Raw genomic sequence first — 25,755 nt, 5'->3', positions numbered from 1 at the left:
AATGATTTCCTGTCTTTACAAACATATTTTAAATGATTTTTTAAAATGTATTTAAATTTAAAAAGATATATATTTTTTATTATATTTAGTTTAATTTATTGAAATATTGAATGTAATTTATTACATATCCAACAGAAAACAAGATGCATGCTGGTTGCTGAAATTTTATAAACACTCTATTTAACTCTTTAAAATATGAAAACCTTGTCGTAAAGACACTGATTCAAGTTTTCTCTCTGTAAAGGGTAAATTTACAGTCAGTCTGAAGGCTCTTACTCAGGTGGGAGAGCAGCATGTTTGTAATGCCAACCAGGCTGACCGAGCTGGAGCCTTAAGAGTCAAACCAACCACATTTAGCTCCGCCCTCAGAATCAAGGCCGAAGTGCTCTGTCATACATGTGACTGCGAAAAGGTAGGTCTGCTACCTCTTTATAACGCTTCTCCTGTTCTTCATGTTCATTTAAAATCTTACACTACTGTTTCAACTTTAACATCAGACTCCGGTTAAAAATGCAGCGCGCTGTAACGGCCAAGGAGATCTTGTCTGTGGGAAATGCCAGTGTTCTGATGGATGGTAGTATTGATATTTAAGTCTTTTGATATCTTTGATTTGTGCCCATTATATTGCAGTCCATAACCCCGCTTCTTGCCTCTTGTAGGCAAGGCCCTTTCTGTAACTGTTCTGAGGTCTCCACGGACTCAGCCAAGTGCATCGAACCTGGGAAGAACGAGTCTTGCTCGGGCAGAGGAGACTGCATGTGTGGGACCTGTATGTGCTATAACCCATTCCAGTTTGAAGGGCCCTTCTGCCAGTTTGACAAATCTCAGTGCCAGAGATTTGGTGGATTTCTCTGTAATGGTTAGTGAAATGATTTTTCGATTTTAATATATTACAATAATATATCCCAAATTTAATTTGAGAGATGAAAGAAAAACGTCTCAGGTTACGAATGTAACCATGGTTCCCTGAGAGGGAACGAGACACTGCGTCCTCTGAGGGGACACTATGGGGAACACCTCGTTGTGACCCGTGTCTGAAGCATACTTTGAAAAACGCCAACGTGTTGGCCGGCGACAGCCTCTGACGTCACTACCAGCGCGACTATAAATACGCGCCCGTAGGACCCGTCAATATCTTCTTCGTGAAGCTTGCGTCTGAAGCATGGCAGGGAGCTAGAGGACGCAGTGTCTCGTTCCCTCTCAGGGAACCATGGTTACATTCGTAACCTGAGACGTTCCCTTTCAAGGGAACTTCGAACTGCGTCCTCTGAGGGGACACTATGGGGAACAGTATACCCACGCCGCCATGCTGAGGGGAGTGCAGATCAGAATCATGGCAAACACTAAGTACCAACTCTACCGCTTTTCTCTTCACCGGGAGTCACCCCTGGGACGGTCTGACGGCTGCCTTATGACATTATCCCTTACGGCCAAAGGCCTAAGCTACATACCCAACTTATCCTGTAGGGCCCTGGCCCGGGGTAGAGCTAAAGGCTTGGAATCACAGAGATTCCTTTAAAAGGATACGGCTAAGAGCCTGGCACTTTCCTCTACCAAGTCTTTGCCTGTCACACAGGGGCTACTGCTAGCTTTCGCAAAAACCTGCCGAAAGGGCTGTCCCCACAGCACTCTAGTAGCGGCGCCCTGTTCTAGATAGGTATCCGAGGATACCTAGGTGGAGTGGTGCCCAAGATGAACGGGGCTTAAACCAACTCAAGAAAGGGCACGAAGCAGCAGCGCGAAGCCCTTACCATCTAGGGATTTTAGAAAGAACGCAGAGACTAGCGTGCGAACTTACCACAATGTGGATTTTAGAAAGTGCGCAAAGACTCCCGTGCACACTTACCATAACATGGATTTAAAATACTGTTCTAAGGAGGGGTTCTCGTGGGACTCTGTCAGAGCAGCTCGTAGAAGAATGGCCCGGGAGCAGAGCAATTGGAGGCCTCAGCCCCTGCCTCAGCAGGATGCCTGCTCTCACAGAGCGTCTCAAACAGTATGTGGTACTGGAGCGCTCTGAAGAACCGGGAATCAGTCTCCCAAGAGAGGAAGACTCCGAGCTCCGAGCAGCATGCTCAAAGGTGACCCTTTCAGAAAAGGGGAGCGCTGCTGAACTACCCGAGAATTGCCCACACAGCCCCCCCAAGTTGAGGGGGCTTGGGGGTGTACAATAAGTACACACCGGTTGGATGAAGCCCAAGGAACACCGGGGCGAATCATCCCGAGAAAGGGAACGAAGCGGAGCGCGTAACCCTTACCATACAGGATTTTAGAAAGGGCACAGAGTCTTGCGTGCACACTTACCACCTTACGTGGATTTCAGAAAGTGCGCAGAGTCTTGCGTGCACACTTACCACTTTACGTGGATTTCAGACAGTGCGCAAAGCGTTAACGTGCACACTGACCACCATGTGGATTTGAGAAAGTACACAGGCAAGCGTGTGTACTGAAAGGTTACCTGACAACCACAGTATGTGGGAGCTCACATTCAGAGAGGCCTGTGAAGCCTGCTACCTGATAACCACAATATGTGGGAGTTCACCTACAGAGAGGCCTAGAGAGGCCTACTATCTGTTACCAGATAACCACCTCAGTGGAAACTGAAAGCAATATGGAACTCAACTCCAGGGAGGCCTGGTGAGGCCTACTACCTGACAACCACAAATCGCGGGAGCTCGCTTTTTAGGAAACGCACAGTATGTGGGAGCTAAATCTCCAGGTAGGCCTGGTGAGGCCTACTACCTGGCAACCACAGTATGTGGGAGCTCACCATCAGGGAGGCCTGATGAAGCCTACCACCTGACAGCCACAATATTTGGGAGTCCACCCAGCCCCTCATGTTAAGGGAAGCGATGCTTGAGGTGTATAACAAATACACGCTGGTTGGATGAAGCCCAAGGAACACCGGGGCGAATCATCCCAAGAAAGGGAACGAAGCGGAGCGCGTAACCCTTACCATACAGGATTTTAGAAAGTGCGCAGAGTCTTGCGTGCACACTTACCACTTTACGTGGATTTCAAAAAGTGCGCAGAGTCTTGCGTGCACACTTACCACTTTACGTGGATTTCAGACAGTGCGCAAAGCGTTAACGTGCACACTGACCACCATGTGGATTTGAGAAAGTACACAGGCAAACGTGTGTACTGAAAGGTTACCTGACAACCACAGTATGTGGGAGCTCACATTCAGAGAGGCCTGTGAAGCCTGCTACCTGATAACCACAATATGTGGGAGTTCACCTACAGAGAGGCCTAGAGAGGCCTACTATCTGTTACCAGATAACCACCTCAGTGGAAACTGAAAGCAATATGGAACTCAACTCCAGGGAGGCCTGGTGAGGCCTACTACCTGACAACCACAAATCACGGGAGCTTGCTTTTTAGGAAACGCACAGTATGTGGGAGCTAAATCTCCAGGGAGGCCTGGTGAGGCCTACTACCTGGCAACCACAGCATGTGGGAGCTCGTATTCAGAGAGACCTGATGAAGCCTACTATCTGAAAACCACAATGTGCTATTTAGTGGAACGCACAATATGTGGGAGCTAAATCTCCAGGGAGGCCTGGTGAGGCCTACTACCTGGCAACCACAGTATGTGGGAGCTCGTCTTCAGAGAGACCTGATGAAGCCTACTATCTGAAAACCACAATGTGCTATTCCGTAGAAACGCATAGTATGTGGGAGCTAAATCTCCAGGGAGGCCTGGTGAGGCCTACTACCTGGCAACCACAGTATGTGGGAGCTCGTCTTCAGAGAGACTTGGTGAAGCCTACTATCTGAAACAGCCACAATATGCTATTCCGTGGAAACGCATAGTATGTGGGAGCTAAATCTCCAGGGAGGCCTGGTGAGGCCTACTACCTGGCGACCACCGAACGTGGGAGCTCACCTTCAGAGGGACCTGGTGAAGCCTACTATCTGAAAACCACAATATGCTATTTAGTGGAGACGCACCGTATGTGGGAGCTAAATCTCCAGGGAGGCCTGGTGAGGCCTACTACCTGGCAACCACAGTATGTGGGAGCTCACCATCAGGGAGGCCTAATGAAGCCTACCACCTGATAACCACAGTATGTGGGAGTCCACCCAGCCCCTCATGTTAAGGGAGGCGATGCTTGAGGTGTATAACAAATACACACTGGTTGAATGAAGCCCATGGAACCCAGGGCTAATCATCACAAGAAAGGGAACGAAGCGAAGCGCGTAACCCCTACCGTACAGGATTTTAGAAAGTGCGCAAAGTCATGCGTGCACACTTACCACTTTACGTGGATTTCAGACAGTGCGCAAAGCGTCAACGTGCACACTGACCACTATGTGGTTTTGAGAAAGTACACAGGCAAGCGTGTGTACAGAGAGGTTCCCAAGCATCGCAGAGGCGCTGAATCGTACGGGAGCGGTGAGCTCCAACCCTCTTTTCTAGGCGAGGGGAGCATCACCTGAGGCAGTAAATACAGAGCTTCTTGCCGTAACCACCACCTCCCCGGATGCGCCAAGCGGCCAGGCGGCCCCTCAGGGTGACCTGGCCGGACATCTATGGAATTCCCTGCAGTGCTGTGCCAATTCTTTGGCCACCTAGCTACTGTAAAGGAAACTCACAGAGATTGTTAGTAGACATATAACCACCAGCAACATAACGTCCATAAACAGGTAGAGCAAGGGTTACGTACTCACCCACCCTCCTGTACTGGAGTCCCGCTGCGGGGCGCCCCCTTCTGGTCCGGACCGTCAGTAAGGCGGTTGCTATGAACATAGAACCAACCAAAACATCATAGGTCCAGAAGGAGACTGTTATGTGAGAGACCGTCCACCTAACCTCGATCAGGTGGAAAGCTGGTGGCTACAGGGGAATTAGGCAGGGGAGGACAAAAAAACAGAGGTTAAAAACAGAGGTTAAAAACATCCGGAGCTACTAGGTCATCCTACCGCTCTGACCCGGGCGAGGACGCTGCCTCGTCCGAATCACGTCCCTCAGACCCTGCTTACCGTTCCGTGACCCGCGGTTCCTCTTGCCCCTGCCCTTAGGCGGGGGAGGAGCGCGAGCCGCAACACTAGCCTTCTGCGCCCCTCTACGACCCTCAGATCGAGATGGGCCAGGACCCCTGAGTTGCTCGGGCTCGGACCTGGACCTTCGTGGAATGAAGGATTTAAAGGCCGCTGAGCGCGCCCTTGCCTCCCTGAACTTCCCGACCACCATCTCGACGGAGGTACCAAAAAGCTCAGAAGGCGAGACCGGAGCATCGAGAAGAAACCCCCTTTCTTCCTTCCCGATGTCAGCCAGGTTCACCCACAGATGTCTCTCCGTCACCACCATGGCCGCCATAGACCTGCCCATGGCGGAGGCGGCCTGCTTGGTAGCTCGGAGAGAGAGGTCTGTGGTGCGGCGCAGCTCGGCTACCTGGTCAGGTGAAAGGCCCTCACCTGTATCCAGGTCCTTCAGCAGGTCAGCCTGGTAGGCCTGGAGCACCGCCATCGTGTGCAGTGAAGCCACAGCCTGACCAGCTGCCGCGTATGACCTGCCATGTAAGCGGGATGTATCTTGGAGGGGCTTAGATGGCAAAGCGGGAGATTTAAGAGAGGACGTTTGCCCCACAGAGAGATAGCAAGCCAGCGTCTCTTCTACAGGGGGCATCCTCTCATAGCCGTTCTCATGCAAGCCCTCGATATTAGCATAGCTCGTATGCTGAAACCGGTGGATGCGAGAGGAAAACGGCCTCTTCCATTCCTTTTCGACTTCTGCATGTAAGTCAGGCAAGAATGGAAGGCTCACCTGGGCTGGAGGGCTATGGTCAGACAAGTACCGCTCAGCGAGGCGACCTCGTGGCGCCACCTTGCTGGCACGCTTCCATGGCAAATCTAATTTTGCCGTGGCGCGATCCATAACCTCTAACAGCTCCTCATACGCGGGACAGGAGGATCGAGAAGGCTCAGCCTCAGCTTCTTCACCACTCTCAGACATCTCCTGCTCTTCCTGGGTAGAACCCAGCAGAGCACTAACTTCAGTGTCAGAATGGGTTAATGATACCACATCTGCCTCCCGAAGTTCGCTCTCGTTCGCCGCCGGAGAGTGTGAAAAGGAAGGTCCCTCTCTACACTCCTCAGCGAGATCCATTTGTGATCCCCACGAGCTCATTCTCCTCCGTGCCTCGGCAACGGTGGGACCTGAGCCGCGGGATCCAGATGGCTGTCCCTCTTTCCTCGAAAAGAGAGACAAACGAGAGTGGAGCTTTCTCAGAGAGAAACGCTCGCAGTGCACGCAGACCGCCCCCTCAAGGACATCGCGCGCGTGCTCTTCGCCCAAACAAGAGACGCAAAGAGTGTGTGTGTCATCGGGTGTCAGATAACGCTGACACGGATGCACACACTGTCTAAACGCCTTGCTAGTGGAAGCCATGATGAAAACAGTAATAGATCGCTCTTACCGTCTTGGTCGTTTCTCAGATGCACGCTTCAAACAAAACAGCCAACTGAAGACGAAGAAGATGTTGACGGGTCCTACGGGCGCGTATTTATAGTCGCGCTGGTAGTGACGTCAGAGGCTGTCGCCGGCCAACACGTTGGCGTTTTTCAAAGTATGCTTCAGACACGGGTCACGACGAGGTGTTCCCCATAGTGTCCCCTCAGAGGACGCAGTTCGAAGTTCCCTTGAAAGGGAACAGGCGATACAGTCATTTGATAAGGTTGTATTAGGAGCAGACATGCTTCGATGTGTTGTTGTAATCAAGTTTCAGGGTTAGTGACCTTTCACCTTTCTTTGCAACAACAGAACGTGGAAGCTGCAGTATGGGCAGATGTGTTTGTACACCGGGATGGACTGGAGATGCCTGTGAATGTCTCAGCAGCAACAAATTATGTCTGGACAGCAAAGGGGTAATGCTCACAAAATTATAAAGTCACTATGCTAGCACGCTACTCTTAAAAAATGTAGGGGCATTAAGATTTTGCTTTTTCAAAATATAATTAAAATAGAAAACTACAATTTAAAATTGTAGTAATATCATATATCACAATATGATAATATATATATATCTCATATCATATCATAATATATATAAATATCATTATATCAAAGGTTACTTATTTAATTAAATTAAATGCATCCTTGGAGCCCATAAGAGACATACACTTACTGACTCCAATCTGTACAGTCTACTAAACTATGTCCCCAAGTCAATGGTACTTGTCAATATTCACATTTATATATATATATATATATATATATATATATATATATATATATATATATATATATATATATTTATTATATTTTAAAATTAAAATAGATGGTGTCATTTACTGGTGGTAGATGCTGATTGTTGAAGCACATTACCTACATCAAACTGAAACTGATGTTTTTCCGTTAAATTTTATATGATTTTCTCTAAATCATAGCAGAGTAGAGCCGAACCCATCTGTCACAGATCTGATGATAGTCAAGGAGTTCCTTTTCACTCATAACTCAGTTTTGATAAATGTGTCTAGGTAAAACACAGTTCTGTGTATAATAAAATTGTTCGTCTGTTTTGTAGGGCATCTGTAATGGCCTTGGTGAATGCAAATGTGGTCGTTGTGAGTGTGCAAAATCTGGAATTCCACTGAGCCCCACTTGTGAAGCAAACTTCCAGGTACGACTATGATGGGTGTGTGTGTACCTACTTAACCATATTTTGGGGACAAATTCTGTACCAAAAAGTGAATTAAACTTGACAAAATCTCCAAAAACCTCCCTTTGGGGATGTCCTCTTTTGTAAAACTGGTATAAAAATAAAGTAAACAAAGTTTTTTTTGAAATTGTAAAAATGCTGAAAGTTTTCTGTATGGGGTTGGGTTGGTGTAGGGTGATAGAAAATACAGTTTGTACGGTATAAAAACCATTACGCCAATGGAATGTCCCCATTTAGATAGCTAAGTAAACGTGAGAATGTGTGTGAATGTGTCCGTCTATCTGTATTTTTTACTTTGCATGTTAATTAGTTCTGTCCTGATACAAACTGTCTTTCAAAATGCAGCAACTATTGGGTATATGTGAAGGCAAGAGGAGCTGCGTTCAGTGCCAGGCTTGGAACACCGGAGAGAGAAAAGGACGGAAATGTAATAACTGTCCCTTTAAAATCATCATGGTGGAAGAGCTCGAAGACAGTACGGCATCAGATCTTAATTTATATTAAAAGACAAATATACTCATGGATTTGTTTATGGATCGATGAAACAATGATGGATTGATTTATTTGTGTAAACAGATAACAAAGTAATAGAGACATGCAGTTTCCGTGACGAAGATGATGACTGCACATATCACTACACTGTGAATTATCCATTAAACATCACAGACAAAGAACACCACGTCCTAGTAAAGAAAAAGAAAGGTGAGATATACACATATTAATTGTACTTTTTATATGATAAAAAAGTTAAATGATTTATACAGCCTTTGGTGGACCTATGTTTAATTGTCCTATTGTAGTTATGAGTCTACTACTTATAACTGTTTTTCTAGCTCTTGAACAAGAGTGTGGTGAGCAAAACATGTGAGTGTTAAACTAACTGATTGTTTCTCCGTGTATCAGATTGTCCACCTGCAGGTTTACTGTGGTTGATTCCTCTTATTATGTTTCTGATGCTGTTGCTTGGTTTGCTTTTGCTCTGCTGCTGGAAATACTGTACCTGTTGCCAGGTAGATATACACATCTTAATATTTTATTTTATTTTATTTCTTTGTTTTACAAATAAGCATATCCCCACAAGTCCTGAAAAGGAATTGTTGTCAAAATGTGTATAATAAAGAAAAGAGAACAGAAAAAAAAGAAAGGGGAAAAAAACACCTTCCCATAACAGGGGCAACGTGAGTTTCCAGTGTCAAGTTATTTTAAGTTGTCAGTGAACTGAAAATAATGCTCAGGTGATGATAAATGATTAAGAAAAAAACAATAAGATTTCTTGTTGCTTGTCTTGTTTGCAGTATACACATCATAAAGGTTCTTTTTTGCTTTGATTCTGTTGCGTTGGACAGCATTTTTCACTTTCTTTAAAACAACCAGTTATGGTACATGCTGCTTATTGAGTTCAGCTGGTTAGGGTGTGGTGTAGTAATGTTATATCCAAGCTGATTAACATTTGCAGTCTGTCCCCGACAGGCGTGTCTTGCTCTTCTCCCATGCTGTGGCAGAGGTAATCATTTTTCTCTCTGTTACACTTCAGTTACATTATACAGAGATCAGTGGGAACAGATTTACTGTATTGTTTTTAATGTGTTTGTGATTGTCAGGTCGTATTGTGGGATTCACAGAAGACCACTATATGCTACGTCAGCCTTTGTTGACCACTGATCATTTGGACACCCCAATGGTGCGCACCGGCCCACCCAAGAGCACAGACATTGTTCGCTGGAAAGTGATGGACAATGTGCATCGAGTACCAAACCACCCACAGAACCAAATCAAACCCAACCCCAAAGAGATCAGTGAGTCTAGACTGACATTCAGCTAGTTATTTAGTCATCTAGTGTGACCAGGGACCAATACTAAAGTAATAGTTCACCCCAAAATAAAAAAAAAAAGTCTTTCTATTGTGGAACACATGATGTTTTGACAAATATTTCTGTACAATGAAAGTAAATGGGGTCCAAAAGAACAATGGACCCCACTGACTTTCATCCATTGGATTGGCAAAAATTTTCAAAATATAATTTTTTTGTGCTCCAAAGGAGATAGAAAGTCATACAGGTTTGGAATGACATGAGTGAAGTAAATTATAGCAGAATTTAAAATTTCGGGTGATTTTTTTACTAATCATCATGCTTGTTTAACTTGTATTTATATTCTTTCATCCCTCTGTATTTTTCTTCATAGTTCAGTACCCTATCTCTCTTCGTCTGAACCGGCAATATTCAGAAACTCTTTCCAAAGAGTCTCGGGACACAGACAGGCTCAGGCAAGAAGTTGAGGACAACGTAAGTGCCCCCCCCCGCCCATCACCATAAAAAAAAATCAACTTATTGCACATGAACCGTTATGTCTGACTGTTAATGTCTCTTTGTTTTCATAAACAGCTCAATGATGTGTTCCTGCAGATCCCTGGCGCACAGAGAGTGCAAAAGTCTCTGTTCAGGTGAGAAGTAGCTCTCAATAGGCTTGTTTGAGATTAGCAAATTCTGCGCAGAAGTGATCACCGCGAGATGCATGCCGGTTAGAAAAGTGTCCGAGTTACGTCCGACTTTCTCTGATGTCATGTTGACGTGTGCCAAACAGCTCTCGCGATGGCGAGGCGGCTGTGTCCGATTGTGCAGTCGAGGGCAGTTGCTCTCCACCGATTGTGCTGATCAAAAGTATGATGGGAAACAACTGACTGACAACAACTGTGATGCTGCATTCTCTTCTAAAATATTTATTTTTTTTATCTGATTTCATGTGATTATGTATTTCAATTATGCATAAATGTGCCCAAACACTATGACAGTGTGATATGAGATTGTTGTCATATTTCTATAAAAATCTAAAATACATGTTTGTATTAAAATAAAAATGGATGATAAATGCACCTTTCATATGGAATTAAATAGCAAGCACTTTGAGTGTCATTCATCATATTTATTTTCATATAAAAGCAACAGAACTGGAATTATATCATGTTTATTAGCAACACAGCATGTGAGTGAGAATAACGTGATATCCTTCTTTGGTCTCGTAGGTATCTGTTGCACTTCGAGAGCTCAGAACTGTCCATCTAGACTGTGCTTATTTCACTCCTCCCCTCACTGCAGCCGCCTAATCTTGCCTACATTTCAGGCGAGGCGAGGCACATCTCAAACAAGCCTAGTGACTCAATAAAATTGGTGTGGCTGTGCCTCGTGGGCTGTTTTTCTAAAGTTGGATGAGGCTCAGATTTTGACATGCGTCTGAATGTACTTTTATTTTTTTCCCTCAGGACACAAAGAAATTCTGGAAAGAGGTACTGTAGCTACAGCTGAGTTAGCATTGACAAAATACTGTATTTCGCATTAAGTCTGAGTTTATTAATTAGGGTAAATTTCACAAAACATTTTATTATAAAAATATTAAAGGGGTGGTTGATTGCGATTTCACATTTTTTAATGTTAGTTAGTGTGTAATGTTGCTGTTTGAGCATAAACAATATCTGCAAAGTTACGACACTGAAAATTCATTGCAAACAGAGATATCATCTTTTAAAATTATGGCAGTTTAATGCCTACAAAAACGGCTCGTAGGGACTACAACAAGCTACTTCTTGGGTATGTGATGTAACAAACCAAGAAATGAATATAAACCCCGCCCCTGGGAACATGCAACAAAAGTGGCAAGGCCATATTGTGCTGCTTTAGAGAAGGGTAAGAGTTGTTGCCATGCCGTAAACACTAGGGGTGTGTGCATAAAAAAATATATTAATATATGAATCGAGATTCTGTCTTTTAATGATTCTAATGGATTCACAAGTTTCAAAATCAATGTTCTAAAGCAGCAGTTCTTAATCCTATTCTTTGCGCCGCTCTTCTCTGCACACGCTTTGCTCTGCATCTCTCTCTCTCTCTCTCTCAGATCATCAGCTCACCAGCTCAGCTCCAACAATGAACTGTTCCAATTATACACTTTGTATAGACAGACAGATATTTTTCACATAGCGCATGCAGTTTCCGTGGTGTATTATATTAATACGAATAAAACTGTGTATTAAAAGCTAACTTAAGAAGTTGCATTTACAAATAACATATCTAAAAGTATGAGACAACAACAAACAAAAAACATACTGTACCAATAAGAGGAGTGCTTGCACAGGTTATGCAAGATCCTCTTCAGTAATATCCTCTGCATTTCATTTGGGCTCAAATTGATAAGCAATATTGATGACGCCATTGTTTACAATACAACCTGAGCACATGTTGCTGAGCTGAGGGGCGTGACGTTTACACGCGCACTGGCGGTTTAGCAAATCACAACACACTGGGCCAGCTGACCAATCTGAGCCCATCATGTTTTCCTGTGGGAGGGGCTTCATAAAACCAGGAACTCATCCGAGTGTTTATCAGAGAAGGGAAGGAGCGGTGTAGAATAAGGGTAAATTATGTGAAAAATAACATGTTTTTAAAAAAAACAAAGCATTAACACATTAGACTGCACCCCAGAAACACAATCAAGCCTAGAAAGAAAAACCCAGTCAACCACCCCTTTAAAATTATTTCTGAAGTAGTATTGTATCATGTGATAATGAAGACTGGAGTATTGGCTGCTTAAAATGCATTTTTCCATCAATTAAATTAAAATTAATTATATTATATCAATAGTAATTAAAATATGTTGGATTTACTGATTTGTACAGGGACTGCAAATATGAAAACAATAATTATTCTCATTTGCATCCACAGAAAGAACAACACAATTGTAGACACAGTGTTATCTGCCCCTCGCGCCAGTTACCCAGATATAGTGAAACTGACAGATAAACAGGTTCAGGCTGGAAATTTCCGGGACCTGAAAGTGGTTCCAGGCTACTACACTGTAGCTACTGACAGAGGTACGGCCACCCCTTTAACCTCATGCTCACTCCAAAATACCTGATGCATTAGTTTGCAGTCTTTTGTAACGCTTTGGGATTGTGATGTGAATTTTATGTTTATGTGTCCATGTCCTTGTCTTGTAGAAGCGGCAGGTGCTGTGGAGTTTCAAGAGGGTGTGGAGTCAGTGGATGTCCGAATTCCCCTCTTTTTGAAAGATGAGGATGATGAAAAGAAGGAGCTGCTTGTTCAAGCCATTGACGTTCCAGTTGGACTTGCGAAGATTGGCAAAGATCATGTCAACATCACTGTGATTAAGGAACATGGTAAGAAGTTTTAATAATGTTTTATTAACAAAGTTCGGGGGAGCATGTTCAGATAATCCACCAATTTAGCACAGGTGGAGCAAGTTTAGATAATCATCTCAATTAGCACAATAGGAAGTATATACAGTATACAGCCAACTTACCTTTTTCCCACAACAGTTTTCTGGCATCCCTCCTCCATCCCAAGTCCTCGGTCCTAACTATTCCTGTCCCAGCTTGGGATATGACGGGGGGTCTCTGGCTTCAGGCTAAATTCCCAACTCGGAGCCCTCCCCTTGGCCAGCATGCCAAATACGCATACTATTTGCTCAATCTCATAACATAATAAAAGTCAAATTTGACAAAATATGTTTACAGAGAATGTGTTTTATTAATCCCTTGACATAATTTTTTCAGCCAAATTTTAGTGGGGATTTATCTTAAAACAAGCATTTTTAATATTATAATAACATACTTTTAAAGCAGATATTAAGTGGCAAAATATATGTGTTTATTTATTCTCACATAGCTAGAAGCATCTTTACCTTCCTGCAGCCGTCATACACCTACAGTCGTCAGGATGGTGTGGCAAACATCCCGATCAGTCGTGAGATCATAGAGGATGGATGGACACAGGTCACATACTGCACCAATGACCTCACTGCCAAAGACAAGAAGGTATAATACACTAACTTGACAACTTTAGTTTCAACAAAAGTTCTGTATTTACATTTGATTAAATTGATTTGATTTTATCTAATAAAATGAGACCACAACAATTTCCAAATAGGGGATATGGATATGCCTTTTTGAGAAAAAAGTCATGAAGTCATTCTTAATTGTTTGATTGCGTGTTAATTATTCCCTTCTCTTCATAGGACTATATCTCAGTTGATGGAGACTTGATTTATGGACCAGGGGAAACACAGAAGACTGTCCCAGTGAAACTCTTGGAGCTTGGCGAGGGAGATGGACTGCTAGAGGACAAACAAGTCAAACAGTTTGTGATGGATCTGAGCAACCCACGGCAAGGTGCTAAACTGGGCCGCTACCCACGCTCCACTATCACCATCGCCGATAAACCAGGTATATAAGAGGCTGACAGATTTAAAAGTTTAATTTGTTGTAATTCTTTAACCTAAATTTGAATTGTCTTGTATGTCCTCACAGAACCCAGTGTTTTGATGTTTAAGAAAAGTACTCAAACTTACAATACAAATGACCTGCTCTACTCCATCCCTGTGGTTCGCACTCAAAACCAGGAGGGTCCGACCACTGTGTACTGGCGCACAAACAAAGCCTCACGCTTCGACCTCTCCAAACCTCTTAAATTTGTTCCTGGTGAGTCAGAAAAGAACGTCGTCATTGATCCTAATTTGTATCCATCTCCCATTATACCTGAGACCTTCCAACTGGAACTATTCGACCAAAGCAACAATGCAGTCATTGGAGAGAGGAAAACAACAATGGTGAAAGTCGTCGATGGTAGAGGTGAGTAAACGGTGTGTAGAGTCAGTTTTTGGGTGCAACCATCTGCAAAGGCAAAAATATTCATTTTTTTTTTTCACTTTAGTTCATGTTTCATGAGAAAACCCTGAACCCTCCAGTAATCTGCAGATGTTGAGTGTTATTTAATATTTGCATTATGTCATTTCAGGGGATGGGAAACTGGGTTTCCAGAAAATAGAACATATGAATCAGTCACCCACATCTCCTGGAGGACGCCTCTACGTTCCAACCAACATCAAGGCTGTTGCTTCCGGCCCTAAAAACATCCGCCTGAACTGGAACCCCAGTGCAAATGCCAGTGGTTACAAGGTAGGTCGCGTAACATGATATCTGATAAAACATTTTACAAAATGGTGGCAGTGGCTCAGTGGTTCATGTAGGATGTCAACCGGAAGGTTGGTGGTTCAATCCCTGGCTCTACCTGACCAAGTGTCGAGGTGTCCTTGAGCAAGACACCTAACCCCAGCTGCTCCTGATGAGCTGGATGGTGCCTTGCATGGCTGACACCACCACTGTCGGTGTATGAATGAGTGAGTGAATGTTAGGCAAGTTGTAAAGTGCTTTGGATGGCCATGGGTCTGTTGAAAGCGCTATATAAATGCAGTCCATTTACCATTTTTTGGGGGAAGTTGTGGCCTAGTGGTTAGAGAGTTTGACTCCTAACCCAAGGGTTGTGGGTTTGAGTCTCGGGCCGGCAATGCCACGACTAAGGTGCCCTTGAGCAAGGCACCAAACCCCCAACTGCTCCTCGGGCGCCACAGCATAAATGGCTGCCCACTTCTCCGGGTGTGTGTTCACTGCTGTGTGTGTGTGCACTTTGGATGGGTTAAATGCAGACCATGAATTCTGAGTATGGGTCACCACCATACTTGGCTGTATGTCACGTCACTAATATTGTATCCGTTTTTGTGTTATTTAGTATGCGTTTAGTCAGTTTTTTCCTCTGTAAAGTTTAGTACATAAACTTTAATAAAAACTACTCATAAACGAAGATGTCCAGTCAAGCCAAAGCTATTATTCAAAACATCTGCTTCTGACCACTGATCTGTTACTGTTACTGATTAGATAGAGATTTTAAAATGTGTAAAAGCTTCAAAATTTACACAGTCTTAACCAAAATGAAATGGTACATAAATTTGTAGTTGCAAAAGCCAAAAATGTGACAGAAGAAAATTTCAGCATTACAAGTCACAGAGTGTATTTATTCATAGATTTATAGTGCATGAAATTAGTTTAATTGTGCTTTTTTAATTGTGCAATTTTAGACACACTGTACACAATATATAAAACATTGATTCATATGCAGGACATTTTCAGGATTTTCAGCAGTCTTTAGTTTTACATGATCCTTCAGAAATGCTTATCTGCTGCAAATAATCTCTTTTATAATTATCAATCTCGAAAACAGTTGTGCTGCTTAATAATTTTGTGGAAACTGTGATACAGTGTTTAATAGAAAGGTCAAAAGAGCAGCATTTATTTGGAATATAAATATTTTGTAGCATACATGTCTTTACTGTCCCTTTTGAAAAGTTGAATGTGTCCTTGCTGAATTATAATTATTCAATTCTTAAAAAAGAAACGGACCCCAAACTTTTGAACAGTAGTGTTTATGAAACATACAGGCTAGTAGGAGATTATTCACTGTTGGTTGTGACATATTAGCATAGAGCTCATGCAATTTTTTAGTCCCAGTCCATTTCTGCTTGTAAAGATTTAGTTGCAGTATTTTAATGCTTAATAAATATTTAAATAAACACTAGCTTAGCTTAAAAGGCTGTTGAAAATGCCATTAAGCATTTCCTTTGAGGCTTGATTTGATGTTTCCAGGTGAAGTACTGGATTTATGGAGACCCTGAGGCTGATGCTCAGGTGCTGGATGTGAAGACTCCTCAAGCCGAGCTGACTAATCTCTACCCATACTGCGACTATGAGATGCGAGTATGTGGCTACAATGCACTCGGAGAGGGCAATTACAGTGATATCATTCAATGCCAGTCTCTAGAGGATGGTAAGTCAGTCCCTGGACTTTTTTTTATTTTATGGTGTTTTTAAGAAGCATGCATGTCATAATTTTGCATACTTAGCTTTTTCTGGCATTACCCATTTATGCTTTTTGAAGTTTCTGTTTCACAAACATGGCCATCTGCATTATTTTACCCTTCTAGTACCTGGTGAACCTGGTCGCTTGGCTTTCAATGTCATCAGCCCAACTGTCACTCAGGTCAGCTGGGCAGAACCAGCAGAGACGAATGGGTTCATAACTTCATATGAGGTTATCTACACACCTATCGACGAGAACAAGAGTAGGAGTCTTAAAATACTTTTTATTGCATCTGTTTGTCAATATTGTAACAATTATTGCTCATCTGACTGCACATATTCCTTTCTGTTCAGAACCTGTAGGACTTTCTAAGAAGGTAATGATTGACAACCCCAAAAAGCGCATGCTGCTCATTGAGAACCTGCAGCCTTCTCAGACCTACTGTTACAAAGTGCGTGCTCGCAATAAGGTGGGCTGGGGCCCATACAGAGACGCCACAATCAACCTGGCTTCACAACCTACCAGACCCATGTCAAGTAAGCGTCTCACAAAAATGGGGTGGAATCGAGTTTGGACTGAGCAATTGTTTAATAAACCATTGTGCTGACTGTGAATTTATTGTTTTATTTGTTCTGGTCTATATCACTCATATAGTTCCCATCATTCCTGACATTCCCATTGTGGATGCAGAAGCTGGAGATGAATATGACAGCTATCTGATGTACAGTAATGAAGTACTACGATCCCCAACGGGTCGCCAGAGGCCTAGCATCACAGATATGACTGATGGTGGGTGTCTTCTGTGAAGTGGTGCACTATTGCAACACACTGGAATCAATGTACACCACTGTTCAAAAGTTTGGGGTCAGTAAGAAATGAAAGTTTTTAAATTAAAGGGTACATAACATACACAGTTAGACCTAATCTCATGTTAATCTTGAGTACCTATAGAATAGTACTGCATCCTTCATATCTCTAAAAAGTCTTTAGTTTTATCATATTTATAAAAGAAAAATACAGCTTTCCGATTCTCTCCTGAAAAGCAGAGCTCCTGGAGGCGTGCCGTGGGCGGAGCTATAATACTGATGTTTCTTATTGTTTCCATACACATATATTCACTTATGTGCTGATTTCCAACAAAAGACAGAAATCTGATGCAGTTGTACTTACATGAATGGGGTCTTTTATCACTGGGACGGCTCCATGTTTTAATAGCAAGCAATGTGCAAATCCAGCATCGACCTTGTTTATAAAACATTCGTCACTGAAATTACAAGAACACACAAACGCACTTGCTACACTCCGTTGCAGCCCTGGAAAAACAAACTGCATCCACTGTTTGTGTAACGCTGGGTTCTTGGGGAAGCTGAACACGGTAAACTTTCCCTCAAATCCAAAAACACACTTATTTGGAGACATTCTCGAACAAATCCTATGCAGCGCTGCCAACGATTTCCCGAGGAAGCGGGCATGCTTTTCCAAGAGAAATGCTCATATAAGGAGTTCCACCATTATTCTATGTCAATAGATCCAAGATAATAAAAAAACACCCAAAACTTCTACCAACCCGGAAGTAAGATTTTCAGCACAGAAATTATCCATTATTCATCAAAATTATTTTTTACAACTTTGGCCATGTTTAGCTTGAGAATCCATCTCTTTAACACTGTGAATAACTCTGAATGCATGAAACACCATGTAGCCCCCCTTTAAGTATGGCGTTATTTTTGTGCCTCAATGCTGAGCGAGTAATTGTACATTTTGAGCACAGAGAACTATATTTTGCAAGCAAATTACATCATATTTTGAACAGAAATTAACAATCCCAAAAAAAAAAAAATTCGCTTGAGCAAAAAAAAAACGATTCCGTGATCGATAAATGTATTTGCTTGTTTGCTATTATCCATATTAACGTGCAGTAATAACCCTTCTCACACAGTTTACTCAGGTGCTCTCTCACAAACTTATACTCTGCGCTCCTGTCAAGTCCCTCTCTCTCTCTCTCTCTCTCTCTCTCCCTCTCTCTCTCTCTCTCTCTCTCTCAACCTCTTATGTTTTTTTTTATTTATTTATTTTTTATTATTGAATACAAAATTATATACACAACCAAGGCAAATGTAATCATACTACAATATGTAAAACATTCGAAATGAAAGGCTCGACACAAATTAACTAAAAATTACTTAAAAGACAAAGAAAATAGACATGCATGAAATCATATCTTACATCTCAGATAGGGTATAAAAAATAAATAAATAAAATAAAATAAAAATTAAATTAAATTAGATTAAAGGGCAATATTACACCAAATCATATGAAATCAAAAGATCAATCAGTTTCATCGCACTTCTACCTCTCATTCTACCTCTTATGTTGTGTTCTCACCAAACGCGAATAGAGCGTCAAATTCGCGTCTACCGCGTCTAGTTTGCCACTTGAACATTTTGAATGCATTCGCGCGTCTAGAGCGAATTGACGCCAAAATTCAAATTTTTCAACTCGGGCAGCAGACGCGAATTCACGTCAAACACATAAATGCACAAAAGCACCATTCGATCGTAACGCATGTATCGCGCCAGACGCTCAATTCACGTCATGCGCACGAACTAGACGCGCGAATGCTGCGAATTCGCATCTTCCACGCCGCGCTAAACGCCTCATTCGCACCGCGAGCATACTTGCCAACCTTGAGACCTCAGAATTAGGAGATATTAAAAAGGACCGGGGGGGGGGGGGGGGGTTGTGTGTCGTCATATATATCACATACACAAACGATGTGTCGTCATATATAATATCACATACACAAACGCAAAGAAAAATGTAATTCATTTATTTGACAAATTCAATTCCTTAAGGCCTCTCCTCAGGAGGTTAGACCCTAATTTGTTAGCTACTGTAAATGAAGAGATATGAAATAGCTAGATCTTATCAATAAACATTTATTAATTCATAGCCTAATGCAACAATTACATAAGTAAACTCTCAAAACATTATAATTATGACATTTCATTTTTAAATTTTCATGTAACAGTCTAAAGCTAAAGAAATAGCTGTTCTTGCCTTTCATTTCAGACGTCTGCTTCTAGGGGCCGTTCACATATCGCATCTTTTTCGCGCTCAAGGTCGTTATTTCAACCGTAGGTGCGCGGCTGCGGTGAGCACGCTCATAATGGAAGCAACGTGGTGCGCTACTTTTTCCAGGCGGGTTTTTCCTTCTCATCTCCAGAAATATATCTAGTAGTAAAGCTAATGCGAGCCGAGGTGAGGCTAGAAATCAATTAATCCTTTGCTGAATGCTGATACTTCTTCGTCGTCATCATGGAGAGCGCAGTTTGGTTGCTTAGCAACGACAGACGCCATGGGAGCGCAAGCGTTTGGTCTAAAACGGCGCCCAGTGACAGACGGTGTAGCAATATTGTTGTCCGGGTGGAAATCGGGAGAAATTCGGGAGAAAGGTCGGTCCGGGAGATTTTCGGGAGGGGCTTTGAAATTCGGGAGTCTCCCGGAAAATTAGGGAGGGTTGGCATGTATGACCGCGAGACCTCCAGACGCGAGTAAATGCGCCTTTGCATTGACTTAACATTGAAATCATTCACGCCAGATGCTCTATTCGCGTTTGGTGTGAAGACAGCATTAATTCTGTGCGCGCTCAACTCTTGAAACACACACGCTCAATTTCCAACAGCGTTACAAGTGTGCCACAAAATCAACCAATCGGAAAATTAAAGGTCAATTGTGATTGGCTGTTGGTCTCCAATCAAATCGCTAGTAGAACCAAAGACTGTCTGGTCCGTGTACGTTTTGATCATTTCATTTCCTATTTAGAATTCAATAACAAATTTTTTTTACATTCTTTGCATGTGATTTATCAACACCTAGTACATCTTAAAATATACAGCTCATAAAAAATAAAAGTTACAGATGGACAAACATTAAATGCATAAACCAATGTGAATAAACTATATCTTAAAATACATTTGGAGGTAGGTTGAAAAAGCCAGATTGGGAAGTTTTAAGTAGTTGTAAAGCTTGAAGTGTGAAGTTTATTCTTGTACACAGATATGGCATATTCATGGCAGTACACATGAAATTCATGTATATATTTGTCACTTAAACTATTGTAAACAGAAATCCTGTCGCCCCCTCTAGTGGACATTAAGTGTTAAGGCCTTCATTGCTCGGGATTTTTTGGGAAGTTAAGTCTGACCAGTTATACAGCAACGTGAGTCAGACGAGTCTGAAGATCTGAGCTGAATTTGGTGAAACATTAAAGTTCTAGTCGGTGTCAATTACTCTTATAATAAATAATAATAATAATGTTTAAATATATGTTGGCTTTCTCAAGCCCAACAAAGAATACTAAGAAGAGAAACATCATTCAATTTAGTATGTAATAAAACTAATATTACTAATTTATTTCATCAATTTAACTATATTAATTTTCACAATTATTTATTAATGTCACACACACATACCTAGTGCCTTTAGACTTAAAAGACAAAAGTAATAAATGTTACAGACATATTATCATGGAACTGTTCAGTCTATTATTGATTTTGATTTCCACTTCACTTTTATCCAAGGAGACAGAACTATTTGCACTGTATTTACAGTGGGACAATATTCATACAATACTATAACCTAGAAATAATTTAAAGGGGTCACTTGCAAGTCACAGCAGCACGAATTATGTGCCCAGCCACATCAAATATTATTCTGATTAACAGTGAGCAGGTTGTTTCAGACATTACAGTGCCGCACTCGTACTGACTCTTATTCTGCCAAAAGAATGAAAAGACATGCTGAAGGTGGAGTGATTCGACCAATCCGATGAAAGAAGCGTTTCAGTGCCGCCCACAAGTGCGCATGAAATATTGAAGCCATAAACCGATTTGTAAACCCCAAAGGATAAAATGAGATATAGAGCCAAAAACTAATTTTCCGTTTGTTAAACTAAATGGAAAAACGAATAAACGAGCCATTTTTCCTTTTCTCGTCATTGAATTCTAAATAGGAAATGATAGGGCTTTGGTTCTACTAACGATTTGATTGAAGACCAACAGCCAATCACAATTGACCTTTAATTTTCCGATTGGTTGATTTTGTGGCACACTTGCAACGCTGTTGGAAGTTGAGCGAGCGTGTGTCAGGAGTTAAGCACGGACAGAATTAAGAGGTTGATAGAGAGAGAGAGAGAGAGAGAGAGAGAGAGAGAGAGGGACTTGACAGGAGCGCAGAGTATAAGTTTGTGAGAGAGCACCTGAGTAAACTGCGTGAGAGGAGTTATTACTGCACGTTAATATGGATAATAGCAAACAAGTAAATAAATTTATTGAGCACGGAATCATTTTTTCTTTGCTCAAGCGATTTTTTTTTTTGCGATTGTTAATTTCTGTTAAAAATATAATGTAATGTGCTTGCAAAATATAGTTCTCTGTGCTCAAAACGTACAATTACTCGCACAGGATTGAGGCACAAAATAACGCCATATTTAAGCAAGGTTCCATTAAATTGGTCAAAAGCAACAAACTTCTATAATATTACAAAATATTTAAATTTCTAATTAATGCTGTTTTTCTGAACATCTTTTTTATCCAACAATCCTGAAAAAGTGTGACAGTTTTCACAAAGATATTAAGCAGCACAACTGTTTTCAACACTGATATTAATAAAGACCGAATTCTGAAGGATCATGTTACACTGAAGACTGGAGTAATGATGCTGAAAATTCAGCTTTGGATTAAAGGAATAATTTATATTTTTAAGTATATCAAAATGAAAACAGTTATTTTAAATAATACTTAATAATTTTACTGATTTACTGTATTTTTGATCAAATATATGTAGCCTTGTTAAGCATAAGAGACTTTATCCAAAAACATAAAAATCTTGCCGTCCCCAAACTTGATCAGTAGTGTGTTTGCTGCATATCCTTGCTGAAAAGACCAGGATAAATATAAAACAGAATGAGTAAATTGGTTGGCCATGCAGTTCTTGGTAAAGGGACACCAGCACTCTAGCATCCTGGCAATGGTGGTCTTTTCATCAGGGATAGCAGGGAACTAAAACAAGACTTAAGTTTTTCAAAACATGTTATGCTTGACTATATTGCATGCCTGAACATGTACTGTAGGTGGAATTGTTTCAAGCATTCGAAAGCTTTTTTGTGCTATGTTGACCTGTAGAAACCACTGGACAATAGCAGTCAGACATGGTCATGGTCTGCCTTCATCTGCAGTATAACAGGATGATTTCCTTACATCATTCGTATGCAGCTCCTGTTGAAATTTAAAGGCTCTTTCTGGTCCCCTGTGCATCCATTGAATCACTTGCCTTTGCCATGGAGCAATGTCTTTTTCTTTCCTTAGGGCTTTGTAAAACTGGGTGACTGGGCTCTTTATGGAAGTTGAAGTCATTGTTTGTGCAGCGTTCAGGGAATGTTGCAGCTGTAAAGTTTGGGCTTCTTCAGCTCATATTTGGCAAGAATGATCAAACTGGTGAATTGGCCTTGCTAAATGTCAGTAGCATCATGGATGGGCTCAGTAGATATCAGCTTGCCACCTTTTCTTCTATCCTTCTTTGCCTAACTCAAGTTGTTAAAGGAACATTTCACCAAAATATGAAAATTCTGTCATCATTTACTCCCTCAGGTTGTTTCATACTGTATAACTTTCTTACTTCCATGGAGTACAGAAGGAGATGCAGATCTTTTTCATAAAATCTCAGTGAATGGACGGATGCTCCAAAAAACATCATAAAACTACCATAATTATGGTTCATACTGCTTGTGCTTTATTTTCCAAGCCTGTTGAAGCCATATGATAGTTTTGTGTGAGAAACAGACCAAAATACAAGTTGATATTTGCTGAACATGGCTTCCAAAGGCTTAAAATATACATTGACCAAATACTCTTGAAATAACATTACACACACACACACACACACACACACACACACACACACACACACACAGACACAAAATCATATGAACTACATTTATGCTAGTTTTATGATGTTTTTAAGCTTTGTAGCCCCATTCACTTTTATTATAAGAAAAAACGCAGCCTCATAGTTTTACCTAATATCTGCTTTTGTATTCAAGAAAATCATACGGGTTTGCAGTGACATCAGGGTTAGCAGTTAATGACAGAATTCTCATTTTTCTGTGAATTAAGTTGAGCATGGACAGCACACACATTCTCTGTGCCTTGCTTGCTTCCCCACTTGGTTACTGAAGGCTCACGCTGGAAGCATGTCCAGCTAGTCGGTTCGGACCTGGATCTCCGTAAGGTGTCCTGGAAACTGCCTGTTGACATCATCCCCTGCCTCCTGAGCCCGGCCACAGATGCCAGCGATAGTCATGCACAGACCCTGCCTCAAGGTGAAGACCTGTCCCTGGCAGACAGCATGCCATCTACACCCAACGTCAACCCAAAGCTGTGCTAGCCCAAAGTCACTTGAGTGCTAATTGGCATCAAGAGTATCAGAGTGCTAATTGGCATCTTTAAGTAGACTGCTAATTCCATTGCTACCACAAAAATACAGTTTCTTCGTCTGAATTAAGAGGCTTTCTTCTGTTTGGGTCTATTGACGTGATTCCTTCTGGGCCACAGTTCAAAGCCCTATTCTGGAGTGCTGACTTCAACTGTGATTTCTGTTGTGCTAATGTTGCTGTGCTGATTCATGCTTTAGTCTTCTCTCTCATATGTTCTTACAGATCAGTTTGGAAATGGAAAGTGGGACCAGAGTTTCCTGTTACTAGGAGGAAGCGGTTCCCTTTCCCGCAATGTCAGTTCCTCCTCATCCACTTATAGCCATTCCACACCCCGTCTTGGTGTGAACAATAACAGCAGCACCACAGCGTACATTTCTGGCAAAGGTATCCAAGGAAAACATAGTTGACTTAAAAAGAAAAATTTGTCATAATTTAGTCATCCTCATTTCATTCCAAACCTGTATTATTTTGTTTCTTCTGCAGAACACAACACATAATGCCTTACTATATAATGTACCTAGAATGATCAATGGCTGTCAAGCTATGTGCACTATATATTGTGTGCTATATTCCAAGTCGCCTTGCTTTTTTAGTTTTTTTTTTTTTTTTTTCCAAAAGAAATTTATACTTTTGTTCAGCAAGGATGCATTTGATTGATCAAAACCTGTTTTAATTTTGATAGTAACACAAAATGCACCAGCATATTATAATTATTTCTAAAGGAATCATGACACTGAAGACTGGAGTAATGACTTGCCATCACAGGAAGAAATTAGATTTTAGAATATAATAAAAAAGAAAACAATTGTTTTAAATGTAGTACAATTTCACAATCTTGCTGTTTTTACTTTATTACTAAATAAATGATGCCTGGTCATCAGACACATCTTTAAAAAATATTTTTTTACTAATCTTCACCGATAATCTTAGGTAAAAAAGCTGAAGTGTTATTCACACAAAGGAAATGTATGGCTTCAGAGGACTTGGATAATATTGCCATTTGGACCACTTTTATGATACTTTAATGACTTTTATGATTAATTGCACTTATTTGCCTTTCAATTAGCATTTTCTTTCTGGTCTAATTTTATTTTGAAAAAGAGCAGCACATTATTCAGAACATCTGTTTTTGTTTTCCATTAACGTAAGACATGACATTTGAAATGACATGAGGGTGAGTAAATGATTACAGCATTTTCATTTGAGGGTTTATGAAACATTCTTTGACTTGGTAAATATGCTTTAAAATCTAAATAGTTGAATCAGTTATCTCCATAGCTCATTAACCAATCATTTTTTTCTGTCACAATCAGGAGGTTCAACGACACACAGATATGATCTTAGGGATGGTGGACTTCTCAAAGAAGAAGTGATTCTGAGGAAGCGTTCTGTGAACAGGCATTACACAGAAAGTGATGGAACCAGAGATTCTATTGTCATGGGAAACCTGTCTGCTGGATTTCTGGACAACTTGGGTAAATTGAGCATGATAGATCTCTGTGCACAAAGCTAATCAAATTAGATTATAATGCCTCGCAAGGTGCAGCTTTTGGCAAGAATCCTTAGCTAACTCTCGCTTCAATCCTGCTCTTCTTTTTCTCCCCCTTATGCCATTTGTCTTCTCTCTACACTTTTTTTCTCTTGCTGTTTTCTCGTCATGCGACGGCTGCCTGCCAACCCTTTCCTGCCACACCCTGCCGTATCCCACCCTGCCGTGGCTTGGCTGTCTCTCAGGGGTCTCTAGCTTCAGCCAGAGTACAACTGGCAGCTACAGCTTGAGCTCCAGAGCTCGTGCTCAGTCTGAAGATATCAACGATGCACTGCAGAACCTGGATGGTGTTCTTCAGGGTGAGTGAACCCAGAAACAACTAGCAGTGCAACAGGATGCAAATCTTTT

The 25,755-nt window shown here is 41.6% G+C and overlaps 1 protein-coding gene across 2 annotated transcripts in view; it reads left to right on the top strand.

Annotated features, from left to right (window-relative positions):
- The window catches only part of LOC132114811 (integrin beta-4-like), a 39,323-nt gene that overhangs the window by 9,701 nt on the left and 3,867 nt on the right, over positions 1–25,755 (top strand). The window contains exons 11-35 of one of the 2 annotated variants that reach the window (XM_059523147.1): positions 245–412; positions 498–574; positions 660–859; positions 6,767–6,870; positions 7,530–7,625; positions 8,010–8,139; positions 8,241–8,366; positions 8,568–8,674; positions 9,135–9,168; positions 9,266–9,460; positions 9,849–9,949; positions 10,049–10,107; positions 10,924–10,947; positions 12,377–12,525; positions 12,652–12,831; positions 13,340–13,488; positions 13,689–13,896; positions 14,468–14,628; positions 16,150–16,330; positions 16,488–16,625; positions 16,717–16,899; positions 17,018–17,152; positions 24,081–24,242; positions 25,172–25,333; positions 25,593–25,706. In XM_059523147.1, the coding sequence (XP_059379130.1) occupies positions 245–412; positions 498–574; positions 660–859; positions 6,767–6,870; positions 7,530–7,625; positions 8,010–8,139; positions 8,241–8,366; positions 8,568–8,674; positions 9,135–9,168; positions 9,266–9,460; positions 9,849–9,949; positions 10,049–10,107; positions 10,924–10,947; positions 12,377–12,525; positions 12,652–12,831; positions 13,340–13,488; positions 13,689–13,896; positions 14,468–14,628; positions 16,150–16,330; positions 16,488–16,625; positions 16,717–16,899; positions 17,018–17,152; positions 24,081–24,242; positions 25,172–25,333; positions 25,593–25,706 (3,343 nt within the window). The remainder of the gene's footprint in view (positions 1–244; positions 413–497; positions 575–659; positions 860–6,766; positions 6,871–7,529; positions 7,626–8,009; positions 8,140–8,240; positions 8,367–8,567; positions 8,675–9,134; positions 9,169–9,265; positions 9,461–9,848; positions 9,950–10,048; positions 10,108–10,923; positions 10,948–12,376; positions 12,526–12,651; positions 12,832–13,339; positions 13,489–13,688; positions 13,897–14,467; positions 14,629–16,149; positions 16,331–16,487; positions 16,626–16,716; positions 16,900–17,017; positions 17,153–24,080; positions 24,243–25,171; positions 25,334–25,592; positions 25,707–25,755) is intronic. The other variant, XM_059523148.1, reaches the window with a different exon arrangement.

The sequence above is a fragment of the Carassius carassius genome, chromosome 34, assembly GCF_963082965.1.
Source record: "Carassius carassius chromosome 34, fCarCar2.1, whole genome shotgun sequence".
Lineage (NCBI taxonomy): Eukaryota > Metazoa > Chordata > Actinopteri > Cypriniformes > Cyprinidae > Carassius > Carassius carassius.
The sequence above is the reverse complement of the archived record's forward strand: the minus strand, read 5'-3'. Positions and strand labels throughout refer to the sequence as shown.